The sequence below is a fragment of the Notolepis coatsorum genome (genome assembly GCF_963971535.1).
Source record: "Notolepis coatsorum genome assembly, chromosome: 16".
Taxonomy (NCBI): Eukaryota; Metazoa; Chordata; class Actinopteri; order Aulopiformes; family Paralepididae; genus Notolepis; species Notolepis coatsorum.
Window position 1 is genome coordinate 84,353,919 of NC_140180.1, and position 16,957 is coordinate 84,370,875.

Here is a 16,957-nt window from a genome sequence, read left to right on the forward strand (position 1 = left end):
AATTCTCATATTGGCGCATTCTTCCAATTCTCCTCTCACAATATTCACCCTCACTGAACTGAGTCATCTGAAAATGTGCTGATTTGTGATGTCAGAGAGACACCGCTGCATGATAATCAGCTGAGTTTCCACACAGTTCCCACAGTGGTTGGAGCCCAGGCTCAAAACAGCTTAAAGGGGAACTCCAACATTTTGGGAAATTAGCTTATTTAACATCTTCCCTGGAGTTAGACAAGAAGATACATACCTTTTTTGTGTCTGTGCGTGCATTTTAGCTTTGGGAATAGACACTCCGTTAGCATAGCTTAGCTTCATCACTGGAAGTGAGGCAGGACAGTAGCCTTACAGTGCCTTACAGTGTATTGCAAGGTCTGACATTGACCAAACTTGATATGCATGACCTTGGTGGGCTCTAGGTCAACTCCTGAAAAGGGGGTCAATGTCAGACTTTGCAATCAAAAGTTAGGGGGCTAATAACCCTTGCCATAATTTCAGTGCGCCCCCTAACTTTTGATTGCAAGGTCTGACATTGACCCCCTTTTCAGGAGTTGACCTAGAGCCCACCAAGGTCATGCATATCAAATTTGGTCAATGTCAGACCTTGCAATACACTGTAAGGCTACTGTCCTGCCTCACTTCCAGTGATGAAGCTAAGCTATGCTAACAGAGCGTCTATTCCCAAAGCTAAAATGCACGCACAGAGACAAAAAAGGTATGTATCTTCTTGTCTAACTCCAGGGAAGATGTTAAATAAGCTAATTTCCCAAAATGTTGGAGTTCCCCTTTAAAGGGGAACTATCTTATAAATGGCCTTTTTGAGTGTTTAGCATTGTTTCCTAGCTATGTGAACTTATATTAATATGATCTATGTCTCAAAATTCTCATATTGGCGCATTCTTCCAATTCTCCTCTCACAATATTCACCCTCACTGAACTGAGTCATCTGAAAATGTGATGATTTGTGATGTCAGAAAGACACCGCTGCATGTTAATGTTGAGATACAAGATGAGCTGCACACAGTTCTGCTGCCCAGGCTCAAAACGGCTCGAGATCTTGAGGTAGAAAAATGCTGTTTTTGAGGACTTGATTAGAAATACAAAACAATGAATAAAAAAAATATATATATTACAGAGGTGTTCCATAGACTCACAGGAATTGTGTAAAAGTGCCCAAATAGTGAAAGAAATAGTAAAATAGTTCCCCTTTAAGATCTTGAGGTAGAAAAATGCTGTTTTTGAGGACTTGATTAGAAATACAAAACAATGAATTAAAAAAAAAAAAAATTACAGAGGTGTTCCATAAACCCACAGGAATTGTGTAAAAGTGCCCAAATAGTGAAAGAAATAGTAAAATAGTTCCCCTTTAAACAATAATGTTAGTGATAGAAGGGAACTCATTTTGTGCAAAAATGGAAAGTTTTTCAATTTCCATGCGGCAGAATTGTTACAATAGCCGATAATCCATTTTCCCAATGATGAATCCCTATACGGGTGGAACAACCAGTGACGTCAGACTACACCTCCCTATTGTCCTCTGTTCCACTCTGCGACTATGTCTATAGTTTTTAATTGTGTAGTTACTGTACAGCACTTTGGTCGGCTCTTTGAGCTTTTAAATGTGCTAGATAAATAAATAAATGACTGTGACGGTCTGGGCTCTCACCCCTCCTGAGATGAGGGAAGCTCCGGGTGCAGAGGATGCTGAGGAACTTCATCTCCATGTCGTCGGAGTCTGCGTTGCACGAGTCTGCGAGTTCCTGTGAAGCACGACGAACACACAACGTCAACAACCATTCAAATACATTCCAATATTACCGGTAAAGACACAAGAAACACACACACAGAGGACACTGATGACAGTACATCCTCCTGAAGTCACCTGAGCGTCCGCGGCAGCTCTGTCCATGTCCGCAGGGCCTTCCTCACGGGCCCCCTGGAGAGAAGGAAGTCCGTATTGATGTAGGTCTTTGATTTGTAACATTTGTTTATAGTATAGATAGACTGTAGCATAGACCTGTTCGCTGTATACAAACATACCATGTTCGAGCCAATCAGTCATGTGACTAAGTTGCCCCGGACCTGCGCGAGCTTCTGCGCTAAAAGAAGTACAACGGGGCTCTATGGAGAAACCATGACACTCCCCTGACTAAAAGTTGTGTCAAACGAAAACGGCTGGATGTCATCTTGCCAAATCAGCATGGCTGTGAGTGTGAGTCATTCACCTTTTACATATCTAGCTTTGGCATGGATTGATTGTTTAGATCACTAGCATGGCTAACAAATGCAAATATATTGTAGTCTGTCCCGTTGTTCTGACCAGGATTACGTTCCTTTCTGCTCCGGTGATGCGCGCGCACACCGAGTCTGACGTATACAGCGAACAGGTCTATATGGCAATAGAGTATGTATGTATGCACAACGTTATATATCTACACGTGTATACCACTCTATCACTACTGCCCCACAAAGGCAAACAGCGGTACTGCAGTACAGTGACGTTTCATGCAGAGGGGGTTTAGTCTTTACATGGCGTCTACAGAGAGATAACATGCAGAGGGGGTTTAGTCTTTACATGGCGTCTACAGAGTGATAACATGCAGAGGGGGTTTAGTCTTTACATGGCGTCTACAGAGAGATAACATGCAGAGGGGGTTTAGTCTTTACATGGCGTCTACAGAGTGATAACACGCAGAGGGGGTTTAGTCTTTACATGGCGTCTACAGAGTGATAACACGCAGAGGGGGTTTAGTCTTTACATGGTGTCTACAGAGTGATAACACGCAGAGGGGGTTTAGTCTTTACATGGCGTCTACAGAGTGATAACACGCAGAGGGGGTTTAGTCTTTACATGGTGTCTACAGAGTGATAACACGCAGAGAGGGTTTAGTCTTTACATGGCGTCTACAGAGTGATAACACGCAGTGTGGGGTTTAGTCTTTACATGGCGTCTACAGAGTGATAACACGCAGTGTGGGGTTTTCTCCGTTACCTGCGCCAGAGACACAAGGATCTGACAGAAGTGGCCCGAGGTGTCAGACTGGATGGCTTCCTCCATAGACTTCTTATAAGCTGCAGAAACATCAACGCAGACGTGTTGACGAATTGATATTTCATGGGTGGAAGTATTCAATTCAACAGCGACTGTGTAGTTATCAGGCTGCCCTGGCATTAAAGGGTGAGTTCACAATGTTGGACCCCTAGCCCCTGTTTCCTACTCATCCACGTTGTCGAGGCATAGAGTCCTTTCTCAGAGTGACAGGGTTAGTTTTGTATCCACTCGCCACTGTATGCATAATGCTGTTGTGAGGTATTTTTCTATTGGTTGGGAGTTTGCCTGCTTGTCACCCTATTCCTCCTCCCAGTCTGGGTTTGCTCTGCAAGCGCTCCTGAAAATGACCTTGGTGTGGAACCTGATATGGTGTCTTGTGCATCTATATCACCGGATCACCAGAATACATCTGCACAGGAGCTGAGAATCCGTGGACTTGACTCCTATTTATCTGTTACATCCTCATAGTCCATGCTGCGCTTCAGGCTGGGCACCCAGCTCCTCCTGAAAGCACTTAAACACGGACTGATCGACGACATCACTGTGTAAGTAGGAAATAGAGCTAGCTGTTCCAAAACTGTGAACTCACCATTTAATAAAAGGGCAGAGCTCTAACTCACCGTCCTCATAGGCAGCGTTCATGGCCTGGATCTCCTCGTTGCTTCTGGTGACCAGGATCTCTATCAGAGCGTGTTCGTCTGTTCCAGCCCCCTGTCAAAACAGCACAGCTCACTACACAGTACAAACACACTTGTAGCACCATACCTGTGGCACCAGACGTGTAGCACCATACATGTAGCACCAGATGTGTAGCACCATATCTGTGGCACCATGGGTACAATACAGTACGGCTCAATACACACAATTGTTAAGGGGATGCAGACCAGAGAAAGACTTTCGTCTTGTTTACATCAGGGTCCCAGTTCTTCTGTGTGTTTGCAGAGGTCTTGAGGTGCGTTTAACAAGGTTAAGCCACCCAGAGGTGTGAAGGTCTTTCCTCCAGAGCACACATCTGGTCCATTCATGCATTCACATGCAATGATTACCACTCTAAATTAAAATCACTCACTTATGTTAACTAGTGTGATGATGAAGATGAGGGTAGTTTCTATCCAAAACAACATACGCATGCAATTATCCACACAATACTAGAGATATAGTAGACCCTACTGATCCACACAATAGAGACTATAGTGGACCTACTGATCCACACAATAGAGACTATAGTGGACCTACTGATCCACACAATAGAGACTATAGTGGACCTACTGATCCACACAATAGAGACTATAGTGGACCTACTGATCCACACAATAGAGACTATAGTGGACCTACTGATCCACACAATAGAGACTATAGTAGACCTACTGATCCACACAATAGAGACTATAGTAGACCTACTGATCCACACAATAGAGACTATAGTAGACCTACTGATCCACACAATAGACTATAGTGGACCTACTGATCCACACAATAGACTATAGTGGACCTACTGATCCACACAATAGAGACTATAGTAGACCTACTGATCCACACAATAGACTATAGTGGACCTACTGATCCACACAATAGAGACTATAGTGGACCTACTGATCCACACAATAGACTATAGTGGACCTACTGATCCACACAATAGAGACTATAGTAGACCTACTGATCCACACAATAGACTATAGTGGACCTACTGATCCACACAATAGAGACTATAGTGGACCTACTGATCCACACAATAGAGATTATAGTGGACCTACTGATCCACACAATAGAGACTATAGTGGACCTACTTATCCACACAATAGAGATTATAGTAGACCTAGTGATCGACAGAATATATTATAGTAGACCTAGTGATCCACACAATAGAGACTATAGTATGTCTACTGATCCACACAATAGAGACTATTAGGTATAATGATCCACACAATAGAGACTATAGTAGACCTACTGATCCACACAATAGAGACTATAGTAGACCTACTCATCAGACACATCAGACTACAGTAAGTCTACTGATCCACACAATAGATTATAGTAGACCTAGTGATCCACACAATAGAGACTATTAGGTATAATGATCCACACAATAGAGACTATAGTAGGCCTACTGATCCACATGTCAGATACTATAGTAGGCCTACTGATCCACACAATAATAAAACCTATAGTGTAATTTATTTGTTGAAGAAATTATAGTATGCAGCATAGACTATATAACAGCTGCAGAGTTAGGCTACATGGTTACTGTATTTTTTAGCAGAGTTACAGACTAACACTTCCACTAGTGGCACTGTTGTGTCCAACGCTCTCAGTAGGTGGAGTCATTTATGTCAACATATATGTAAATTATATAGAGAATATAGAAAAGAGAGCATGATGTAAAGGCTTGTGTTCTCTCACAACCTGTGCAGTTGTCAGCTGTGACACATTGATCTAGCGTTGAATGAATGAATTATTTTATTTTGAATGTTTACAAATAAATAAACAAACAAAAATTGTTTCGAACATGGCTTGCCTGTTCGAGCCCAGCGCTCCACATTGCTTTCAGTTTAGCTGGTCGTTCATACTAATACACATTGGCCGTATTAGGGGGTGGGAAACTGATGGGTGGGGATCGGGCGTTGTGGACAGCGACTCCTACAGGTCGGTTGGTGCACCTGCGCAGTAGAATCAGGAAGTGTCGGGGGCAGCGTGAGCCTCCCACGCGTTACTCCTCGCCAGTGATGCCAGTAACGCGTTACTAAGTAACGCGTTATTGTAATCTGATTACTTTTCCCCGAAAATAGTAATCTAACGCGTTAATCTGATTGCAGTTACTTGTCCAAGTGGCTGTGCATTACTATTTCGTTACTATCTCATCATAAATTCATAATGCAGGCGGAATGCAGTATTTTATTTCGTTTTCGACAGTCAAAAATACATTTTGAGCTGTTTTTCTTATTTGGGAGTGACGTGGTGTGGCAGTGAAAGGGTTAAATATAAGAATGTGTCCCGCGGCGTGACTGGTCCCTCTGTCTGTGAGTGACTCTGCTTTGATCCAATCACATTCCCCATACACAGTCTGCGAATCAGAGGCAGAGTAGGGCGGGTCTTCACAGCACGTCATGTGACATATGCGCCAATCGTGTGACAGCAGGGCTCCGTCGTCGGAGAATTCCACCCCAAAACGCTTGGCAAAATTAAAAGTGAAACCGCAAGATGACTTTTGCGGTTTCTGTTCAGAATTCCACCCCAAAACGCTCGTCTAAACGTAGCCTCAGTCACTACTTCACGGCGGAGGAAACAAAATACTGTCTACCGCTAAAAACAGCACATCCAATTGCATTGAAAGCATCTGGAATCACAACACTAGCCGACGCTTCGACTAGGTACAGGAGGGTTGATGGTGGCAGAGCAAAAGCTCTTATTTGCCAGATTTACAGTTAATTTACATGTTAAAGAGAGACTGATTGTATGTTTATAGAGAGACATTTATAAAAACAATTTAATAGTTACAGTTGATATAATTGAATAGTTCAGCCTGCATTTGTTAGATGTGATACACTGGTTTTGTAAAACCACTGGCTGGCTGCTCTAATGCTGTGAGCATCATAGACTGTTGCTTTACCATACTTGATGGTACAGAAGCTGAAGCACTAGTTTAACAATTTACGTTATGTGCAGAGAAACAAGTTAAAAACAATTTATGCACTTTCAATAAAGCGTTTAAAAAAAAACTGTTGGGGGAACGACGACGACTTCGTAACCTAGTTACTTTCAAAGTAACTAAGTTACTCTGATAATCAAGTAATCAGTAAAGTAACTTAGATTACTTTTTAAAGGAGTAATCAGTAATCAGTAATCAGATTACTTTTACAAGTAATCTGTGGCATCACTGCTCCTCGCCACTGAGAGATCGAGCTGCGCAGGTGAAAAGATGCGACTGCTGTTACCTCAAGTACCGGAGGGGACTTGTGCTATGTATGACTTAGTCCACATTGCAGCCGGCTTGTGGGAGGCAAGAAACAGCGTTCGTGACAGGGGAGGGTTGAATTGGATGTTACGAAATTGGGATGGGAGAAAATATAGAAAATGGGAGAAAAAGTGGATAAAAAAAATATATTTTTTCGAACATTTTCACAAATAAACAAACGAAAAGGATAGGTTTGAAGCCGAAGGCTTATAGAGCAACCTACCCCTAATTCAAAAAACAAATACAAAAAAGTTAAAGTTTTCAAAATATAACAAACAAAAAAATAAATCAACAATCCAAAATCAACAAAAAGCGTTGCATTGGTTATAGGCTTGTTGGGAAGTGCGTGTTCATATTGACCCCGGTGGCAGCGTTTCCGTTAGCCGGTAATTACCGGTATTTGACCGGCAAAATCTGTTGAAGTCCGACATATTTAATCTCTCCGGTCTTAATGTCCGGTGAAAATAATTCCCTCTAAGCACAATTTGATTATTTGAATTGTATTAAAATAGGCTAAAATTAAATAGCCTATGCGATGAACGAAACAATCATTACATTTGTTTCATCGTTGCTTCTAATAATGACACCGACGTTGTCAGCGAGAGCTTAGTGCTGAGTTTGCGAGTGCATGTGTAGCTGCAGAGCCGGAGCAGCAGCGGCACAGTGCAGTACTCCAATTCAGCCATTGGCAATTCACCTGTTGGGTGGGGGGCGCTGCTGAGCGGTCCCCAGATAGAGCCAGAAAAGAGCCAGAAAACAGCTGAATCTGCTGCTCTGCATCGACATACTCTCGCAAATAAGTCGTTGGGAGGTGGAAAGAGAGAGAGTCGTCACGCAAACCCACGATAATGTTGCCGTCTCTCTCTGCCAAATTTCTCAGTTCTTCGCTTGATATAATTAATACAAATGTCCAATATAACGGAATTCGTTAGCTCATAAAAATGTGATTATAACAGACTGCTGTTTATTAATGTCGGGCGACTGCCCACAGACACCTATTTGATTTAAAGTCGGCAGCAGCACGGAGTCTCTGGACTTATTTTATTTGGAATATAATGACTATATACGCAAAAGTAGCCTAGTTTTAAGTAAACATATTATAAATCTACATGCCTTGATGATGTCATTCTTTTGTTTTGTTGTCATTCTTTTGCCTATCAATTGTTTTTAAGCTCAATAAACTCTGACCGGAATTTCTCTCATTTGAGACACTGAGGCCGGCAACAATTTTTTCTAACGGAAACCCTGCCCGGTGGCACTAGTGCGAGTGGGGAAGAAGTCGCATGGCTCTGCAACTATGTCATCATCCGACATACGTCGGGTCTAGTTTTCAATGATCACCATCTGCACATATACTTCCTGGGCAGATCACCTCATGCCCTCAAACCAATAAGGAAGTCTCTTTTCAACTACCAGTATCCCAGCGATTCACAGTTGAGCGTGTCTAGCATCAACCAGCCGTCTCAAGAGTCAAACACATACATACCAAACTAAGGCCACGCTGAGTATGTGGTATATGTATCATTTCCTATGTAATACAACCCTTATTGTCGTACCTCCATTGCCTTCCTCATCATTTTGGCATCAAACTCAGCTGGAGTCAGAACCAGGGCGATGATGAGTCTCTCCAGGTTCTTGGACAGCTCAGACTTCAGGTCCTTCATCAGGTCCTATGAGCACAGATCAAGCACAGTGTCACAGGCTGACATTATAATCAATGGGATTGATCAGAATCTCGCTACAACCAAACATGCGTGCTACAAGTGGTTGACTGACACACTGTATGTATCAAAAACAGTAGGAAAAGTATATCCTCTTACTATATAATGGCATCTTAACTGTATGTTATATACTATAGCAAATGTATTACTGTATACTAAATAGTTTAATACTTCATATTGTATTATATTTTTGTTTAATATTCAATCATGCTTCTCTCTCACCCTGCCCAGTAAGGACTTGAAGGCCTGTCTGATGTCCTGTCTCTGGACATTGCTTCTCTGTGCCAGAATGTCAATTATGGCGTCTTCATCTGTTCCTGTAGTGAGGAAAGAGATGGTGACCATTCAAATCTATCCCAGAGTACCAATAGTAAACTATATGTATCATCATCATCATCATCATCATCATCATCATCATCATCATCATCATCATCATCATCATATATTTTTTAATTATATTATTATTATTATTATTATTATTATTATTATTATTATTATTATTATTATTATTATTATTATTATTATTATTATTATTATTATTATTGTTATTATTTTCATACCAAATCCTTTCATTGCTTTCCTCAGAGCCTGGGCGTCAGCAGTTGGGTCATACTGTGGTGCAGGGTGGATGGTTGGTCTCAGCTGAGGTATGAGAAGGACGAGAGAGGACGCAGGATGGGTGGAATTCAATGCACACACACACAGACACACAGACACACAGACACACACACACTCAGTCATTTTGGACGGAGTTGTCAAAATTCACTCCGCTACTACTCAAAACTAAATCGACGGAAAGTGACCTGAAATGGATGAAGACAACGTGGCATTTTCCCTTCTGAGAATGCCTGCCAGCCAAAACAAAACAAAATAAAACAAATTCCGGAGAGAACACAGAGCTGATAAGACTTTTCCAGCTGTCCCCGCTATCTTGGGAACACTCCCTGCCTACACACACACACACACACACATGCGCGCACACGTGCACACAATGTGCAAAAGCAAAGCAAAGCAGTTTTGAAAAGGCATACAGAAAGCTCTAGAAATCCATACCTGGAGGAGTTACTGCAATGAACATGCAAAGCTCTGCAAAACGTGCAAGGACAAAACGTCAGTCATGTATCATCACTGAGAGACTCACATGTTGTTTTGTGATTCTTAAACCCTTTAAGGTGCACATCCTCACACATGCGATTAGAAACATTCGAATGACGACGTCACAATAACGACTGGAAAGCGATCGTGGTGAGTTTCATTTGGAGAGGTCGCACACCTGAAAGGGTTAAGGGATAACTCAGACGTGGTTGAAAGTTAAAGTTAAGGTGAGACAGCCTAGGTGAATAGGCAAAACAAATATTTTAATAGATATCACTATGAAACCTTCCCAGTGTTTTGTACATAACAACTAAGAAAAAATGTATTGCAAGTTTTCTGAGATTTTATGTTTATATATGCAAAATAGGCGTTGCCTAATTAATATGTGCTAATTTGCCTCTATTGGCAGGAACAGAATCACCAACATTGGATGATGCCAGATTCTAAATGTTTGTTTCATTATGTTGACACATAACACAATGCACTTTTGTCCAGAAGGGATTGTGGTTATATCTTTTTATCATCCCATAAATCAGGAAATACTGTCTACAGTCATAAAATTTAACTTTCGCCAGGTTTTTTGGTATAAATGTACTATAAATCAGGCTATGAATGATATATCAACAAACCCCTCTGTAAAAAAAAGCAGGGTATAGATAGAAAGAAATGTGGAAAGTATGGTGTGTGTGTACTATATTTCATCTCTTACGTGTAAGAATAACGCATACAAACTAATTTATGGGAAAACACCCTCAAAGTTCTGTATTATAATTGTGATTTATGGACACAATCAGACAAAATGAAGTAAAATAAACAACTAATTGTTTACCAAAAAAATTAAATGTGCCTATTCACCTAGGCTGTCTCGCCTTAAGTTGTGTTTCCTAGCAGCAGAGAAGCAAAGGGTGAAGCAGCGTGGCATCTGAGTGGGCGCGCGTCGCCCCGTTGAGGTTAAAAGCTGTGGCACCAACAACGGGGAGGCCGGCCTGAAAAACAGCTCAATCAGCTGACCAGAGTGTGAGACGGCCTTTCTATTGACCGAGCTCTGAGATCTTTGTGACATTCACCGGCTCCTGGGGGCCCAGTTTGGACAGAGTCTCGTTACAAGGACTGGCCGTATTTCAGCACCCTTGATTTGCAAAATGGAACAGCGTTGTGATACCATCTCCATTCAGACAAAGCTGGTTCTGTTTGTTTTGGCGGGCGTTACTGCAGGGAGGAACAGAACACTGAGGGGTCCACGCTTAATTAGGATGCATGCCACTGCCGAGCCAAACACGAGACGTCTACATCAGGAACGAGGACGGGGGATGGGGGACGGGGGACAAACCTGGACTTTGGTCATGGCACTGATTTCCCACATCTGGTAGGCTATCTGAGCAGCTTCGGGGAAGAACTCTCCTGCTAAGCTGTAACGATCAACATGACGACAAGGGTGAACTTATGATGCACACCCAGCACAAACCCCCCCACCACACCCACACACACTCAAAAGAGTACACATTACGCAACAGCAATGTCTTAGATAAGAGTAAGACGTGTATTATAAGACACACTCAGCATACAGAAGTTTCCCTTACATTGAGACAGTATTGAAAGCATAACCGCACGCTGTTTATGCCAAAGAGTTATATTACACATGGCTTTAGCAGCTATACTCTCATCTGCTCAGACAGGCCTCTGTGGCCTATATGTCTCTACGGTGACTCACCGCTGTACTATGACAACATACATTTTCCTTTTTAGGCAGAACTATGGCTCAGGCAGCAAAGTGAAATTCTTCAGTGTCACGTTTCCTTAGAAAACAGTACATTTCCACATAAGGTTGAGGGTTCATAGTCATTCCTGCCTCGATACAAACATGAAGTCAGCAGTTCTTCATAATCCTTTACCGCTACTGAACAAATTTGTTGTCATAGGCTTCCAGTGTATTTGAAAATGTGTTTTAAACACAGCATAAACCCAGAAAACAACCTTTTATTTTCCCGACAAGGTGCTATATTGTGCCTTAATACAGTGTATTGCCCCTGCGCTGGTTGCCTGTTAGTTTTATAATCGATTTTAAGATCCTTTTATTTGTTTTTAAATCACTAAATGGCAATGCACCTGCCTATTTATCTGAAATGCTTTTTAGGTATGTGCCCCGGAGAACACTTAGATCCTCTGACGCTGGTTCCACAGGCTAGAACAACAAGGCCTGGAGAAGCAGCTTTTAGCTAATATGGTCCTATAGCCTTTGGAACAGCCTGCCAGAGCATCTACGGGTTTCTGAATCTGTGGATTTTTTTTTTTATAAATCTTAAGACACCCCTTTTTAGCATTGGGTTTACCTAGGTTTTTTGCATTGCTTTTATTAATTTTATTATTATTATTAGAATTATTATTATGTGTTTGTTTCTTGCCTTTTTAATTATTTAAATTATTCTTTGCAATAATTTTCTGTGAAGCACATTGAGTTGCACGTACTGTATGAAATGTGCTATACAAATGAAGTTTGATAGATTTTTTTGTATCAGTCAAGAATGACTTGGAAGTTGGAACCCACATGTCAACCAAAAAACTGGCATTGCTCTTTAAGTGGTACACTATCGCCCCCGTGTGGCTGCTGCTGCACACAGCAATAACTCACTCATCATCTCCCCCGCAGACATTGAGCAGAGTCCTCTTATAATCTCCCGACGTGTCCTCCTGTTAAGTTAATTGACAAAGACATAATGCAATATGGTCATGAGTCTCATCTGATACTATTCAATTTTAATTAAAACATAAATATATTTAGCATTTTTTTCACCAACCTTAATCATGTTGTAGAGGGACTTCTCGTATAGGAGACGGAAGCATTCTCGAATGTCCAGCATGTCAATTTCAGAGCGGGAGATCATGATTCTAATCAGGCTGTCGTCATCCGTACCGAGACCCTGGAGAGATGTAAACAGAGGACTGTGAGTAGGACTGGAGAGATGGAACAGAGGAGGACTGTGATTGGTAGGATGGAGAGATGGAACAGAGGAGGACTGTGATTGGTAGGACTGGAGAGATGGAACAGAGGAGGAATGTGATTGGTATGATGGAGAGATGGAACAGAGGAGGACTGTGATTGGTAGGACTGGAGAGACTGTGATTGGTAGGATGGAGAGATGGAACAGAGGAGAACTGTGATTGGTAGGACTGGAGAGATGGAACAGAGGAGGACTGTGATTGGTAGGATGGAGAGATGGAAGAGAGGACTGTGATTGGTAGGACTGGAGAGGTGGAACAGAGGAGGACTGTGATTGGTAGGGCTGGGAGACCATCATGGATCCAAGCAACGGTACGTGTTTATATTGTGCAATACCAGAACTGAACATTTAAAACATATTAACAAGGATTGGCTTAAAAAACTGTGGGCGGGGCTGGGCTGGGCGAAAGGTAAAAGGGGCCCCAAACCAATACTAGCTTAGGCAAGGGACGCCTTTGCAGAGGGTATACACAAGGGTTGGGAGAATTCCCATCTGTTTTTTCTAGGTATTTGGAGTATACCCGTCTAGCTGCTGAATTAAAATACCTAGGTCACTATATAGCTAGGCTACCTCCTCTCAGTAGCAACCTCTATATCCACCTCCTCTACTACCAGAGACAGGTATAATGACATTATGTATAATGACAGAGGGTTTTTTCTACAGTTAACTCCTGTCTTGGAGACATGACTTTGACTATACACATTGTTATTTGTGCAGAACTTGTCACCAGAGCGACCTCTTCACATTCTCCCACTGGAGGGGGAGGGGCTTCTCTGTACCTTCTCAAAACCGGAGCCTCCTGTGTGACGCAACTAATCCTGTGAACCTATCATGATTACTGTCGCCCAGCTGGCCACACTGTCATCCAGAAAATGAACATGAAATGCTAACGTGAAACTTACTATTATAAGTTTATCTTGTTGATCTAGTGATCAAATTTGTCTGTGAATCTCTTAGTTAGTTAGAACAAGGTTGTGTGAGCTAAGAAGTGTTGTCTTTGGAAGAAACACATTTTTGGTGAACCGTTTAGTTGGAAAAAGAGAGAGGTAAGTGGCTTGGGGGAAGACGTGAGGGCAGAAGGGCGTGGGGCTTGGGGGAAGACGTGAGGGCGGAAGGGGGTGGGGCTTCATATATCCTTGTATTCTCAACGAGGGAAAAGGTGTAGGGATGCTGGTGAGACATTTTCAGTAGTTTATTGAACATTTGTAAAGTGTTAAAACATGTGTGGAGGGGATCTTTAAAACAACAACAATGGTCTCTACGGTGAGTGGTTGCCATGGTAACTAAGGACTCTGTGGCAGAAACCACTGGATGTGCCATGTGTAGAATGGCTCAGGTTATTCCTTCTTTTGCTGCATTTAAAAGTATGATCTCCAAGCAATTGTAACAGTCTTAGCTGGTCTTTTATTGTTTATCCTTATTTGTTGTGCCTATGTGTATGAATCTACTGATACTGAAACCGCCATTGTTTTGTAAACCCGTCGTCAACTGTAAATGAGGGTAACCTCAGTGTCTCACGAGTTGAAATAAAGGTTTGAAATGAAAATGAATGTCTTGTTGGAGAGACTTTGATATTTACCACCACACCACTGCATGTCTGCAAAGTGCTGCAGATTAGACCGTTGCGTTATTTTTATACAGAGTATATTTACCTTCATTGATTGGTAGAGACGCTTGGCAAAGTACATGGGAACACTCCTGATGCACTGGACTGTGGGAGAGATCAAAACACTGCCTTAAAAGGAAACCTCACATCTCATTCTGTTCATGCTGGAACAGTGAGGATTACAGTAAACTCATTATTAAAAAAAACATTAGTAGATAACTGTTACAGTTACTGGGGGGGGGGGGGGAATCATCAGATTGCTAATACTCTTGAAGGAAACATTGCATTTCTTGGATTACTCAGGAACACATTCAAATGGAAAATGTGTTTAGATTGTGACACATAAATAATTACATTTTGTTGGTACAATAATTGTGGTTTTAGATTATGTTCAAAACATTAAGACAAGTTTAATTCAGAATATTTTCTATTTTACTTAATATTCTATGGATTTTGGAGGAAAATTATTCAAAATGAACAGATCATAATCCGATTACCATACATTACTGATCGTGAGTAACCTATTGGTTTACATTACCGATTACAATGTTAGATAACAGGTTATCTTTTAACGGTAACCTTCCTTATCCTGTTTCTACTGTAGGTGTGTACAGCTGGTAGAAGTGAAGGTCATGGTCACAGCAGAGCCCACCGCAGACGCCACAGAGTGGGCCATGATGACCATGACCCATAAAGCTTATGACTGACGGCATGATTCTTACCAATAGCTAACATCAGCCTCTCGAAGTTTCCCGACAGCTCACTCTTGATGCTGTCCTCTATGGACTTCTCACCGATCTTCTGGTATTCATCAAACACTATGAGAACCAGAAGGGAGACATTTCTGTGAGTTATGTGAAACATGATATCTCAACGTTAACCCTTTCAGGTGTACGTTCTCTTTTTTCTTCATGTTGTTCCAAAACACTATCTGAAACTCGATGGCCAGTAGCCACTGTGACATCATCAATAGAATGATAAGCTCTCAGATTTCTGAATAGGTTAAAATAAAACTATAGTATTAGTGACAGAACAGGGCGGCTACGTGGCGTAGTGGGCAAGGCGCTCGCCACGAATGACGGAGACGCTGGGCTTGCCTGTTCGAGCCCAGCGCTCCACATTGCTTTCAGTTTAGCTGGTCGTTCATACTAATACACATTGGCCGTATTAGGGGGTGGGAAACTGATGGGTGGGGATCGGGCGTTGTGGACAGCGACTCCTACAGGTCGATTGGTGCGCCTGCGCAGTAGAATCAGGAAGTGTCGGGGGCAGCGTGAGCCTCCCACGCGTTACTCCTCGCCACTGAGAGATCGAGCTGCGCAGGTGAAAAGATGCGACTGCTGTTACCTCAAGTACCGGAGGGGACTTGTGCTATGTATGACTTAGTCCACATTGCAGCCGGCTTGTGGGAGGCAAGAAACAGCGTTCGTGACAGGGGAGGGTTGAATTGGATGACACGAAATTGGGATGGGAGAAAAATATAGAAAATGGGAGAAAAAGTGGATCAAAAAAAGTATTAGTGACAGACCATAATTATTACACTACTACTAGTACTACTACTACTACAACAACTACTACTACTAGTATGTACTATTACTACTACTGATGCTGCTACTACTACTACTACTACTGATGCTGCTACTACTACTACTACTACTACTACTACTACTACTACTACTACTACTACTACTACTACTACTACTACTACTACTACTACTACTACTACTACTACTACTACTACTACTATTACTACTGCTACAGCTGCTATTACTACTACTACCATTACTACTACTACTACTACTACTACTACTACTACTATTACTAATAATAATAATAATACTATTAGTACTACTACTACAACTACTACTACTACTAGTACGTACTATTACTACTACTGATGCTGCTACTACTACTGATGCTTGATTGATTGAAAACTTTATTAAAAGATTGCAGAATGGGTACAGTACAGTACAGCTCAATACATACAATTGTTAAGGGGATGCAGACCAGAGAAAGACTTTCGTCTTGTTTACATCAGGGTCCCCCATTTTCAATTAATCATAAGTTTAACATATATGACACACACGACATACAGATAGACAGTACTGCTACATCTATACATTTATGACATACCAGATTTGCAAATACAGTACTGTTTGTGATACAAAAAGTGTCCAGAAAAGAGTGTATATACATTTGACGTAGAAACTGTACATTGGAGGAGGTTGGGTAGGTGGGGTGGGTGGGGGGGGGGGACTGTACATTGGAGGTGGGGGGGGGGGGGGGGGGGGGGGGGGTTGGGGGGGGTTGGGTAGGGGGTGGGTGGGTGGGGGACACTGTACACTGTACATTGGAATACTGACAAAGCCATACTTGGTAATTTACTGTACAACTGGGTTACGACATTTGTAGGGGCCAGTTTCGAATTGCAGTCTCCCGTAGGTGTTCTTTGAGAGTGTTTTTGAAAGTGGGTAGTGATTCACATTCCTTTACAGCTTTGGGTAGGGCGTTCCACATTGATGTGGCATAATTGCG

The 16,957-nt window shown here is 42.1% G+C and overlaps 1 protein-coding gene across 2 annotated transcripts in view; it reads right to left on the bottom strand.

The window, feature by feature from the left end:
* Positions 1 to 16,957, bottom strand: part of anxa6 (annexin A6) — a 40,678-nt gene that overhangs the window by 7,564 nt on the left and 16,157 nt on the right. For both annotated transcript variants that reach the window (XM_084332359.1, XM_084332358.1), the window contains exons 10-21: positions 15,145 to 15,240; positions 14,469 to 14,527; positions 12,613 to 12,735; positions 12,447 to 12,505; positions 11,148 to 11,226; positions 9,283 to 9,364; positions 8,945 to 9,039; positions 8,558 to 8,671; positions 3,670 to 3,760; positions 2,990 to 3,069; positions 1,880 to 1,933; positions 1,664 to 1,757 (exon numbers count right to left, since the gene is read on the bottom strand). In XM_084332359.1, the coding sequence (XP_084188485.1) occupies positions 1,664 to 1,757; positions 1,880 to 1,933; positions 2,990 to 3,069; positions 3,670 to 3,760; positions 8,558 to 8,671; positions 8,945 to 9,039; positions 9,283 to 9,364; positions 11,148 to 11,226; positions 12,447 to 12,505; positions 12,613 to 12,735; positions 14,469 to 14,527; positions 15,145 to 15,240 (1,026 nt within the window). The remainder of the gene's footprint in view (positions 1 to 1,663; positions 1,758 to 1,879; positions 1,934 to 2,989; positions 3,070 to 3,669; positions 3,761 to 8,557; positions 8,672 to 8,944; positions 9,040 to 9,282; positions 9,365 to 11,147; positions 11,227 to 12,446; positions 12,506 to 12,612; positions 12,736 to 14,468; positions 14,528 to 15,144; positions 15,241 to 16,957) is intronic.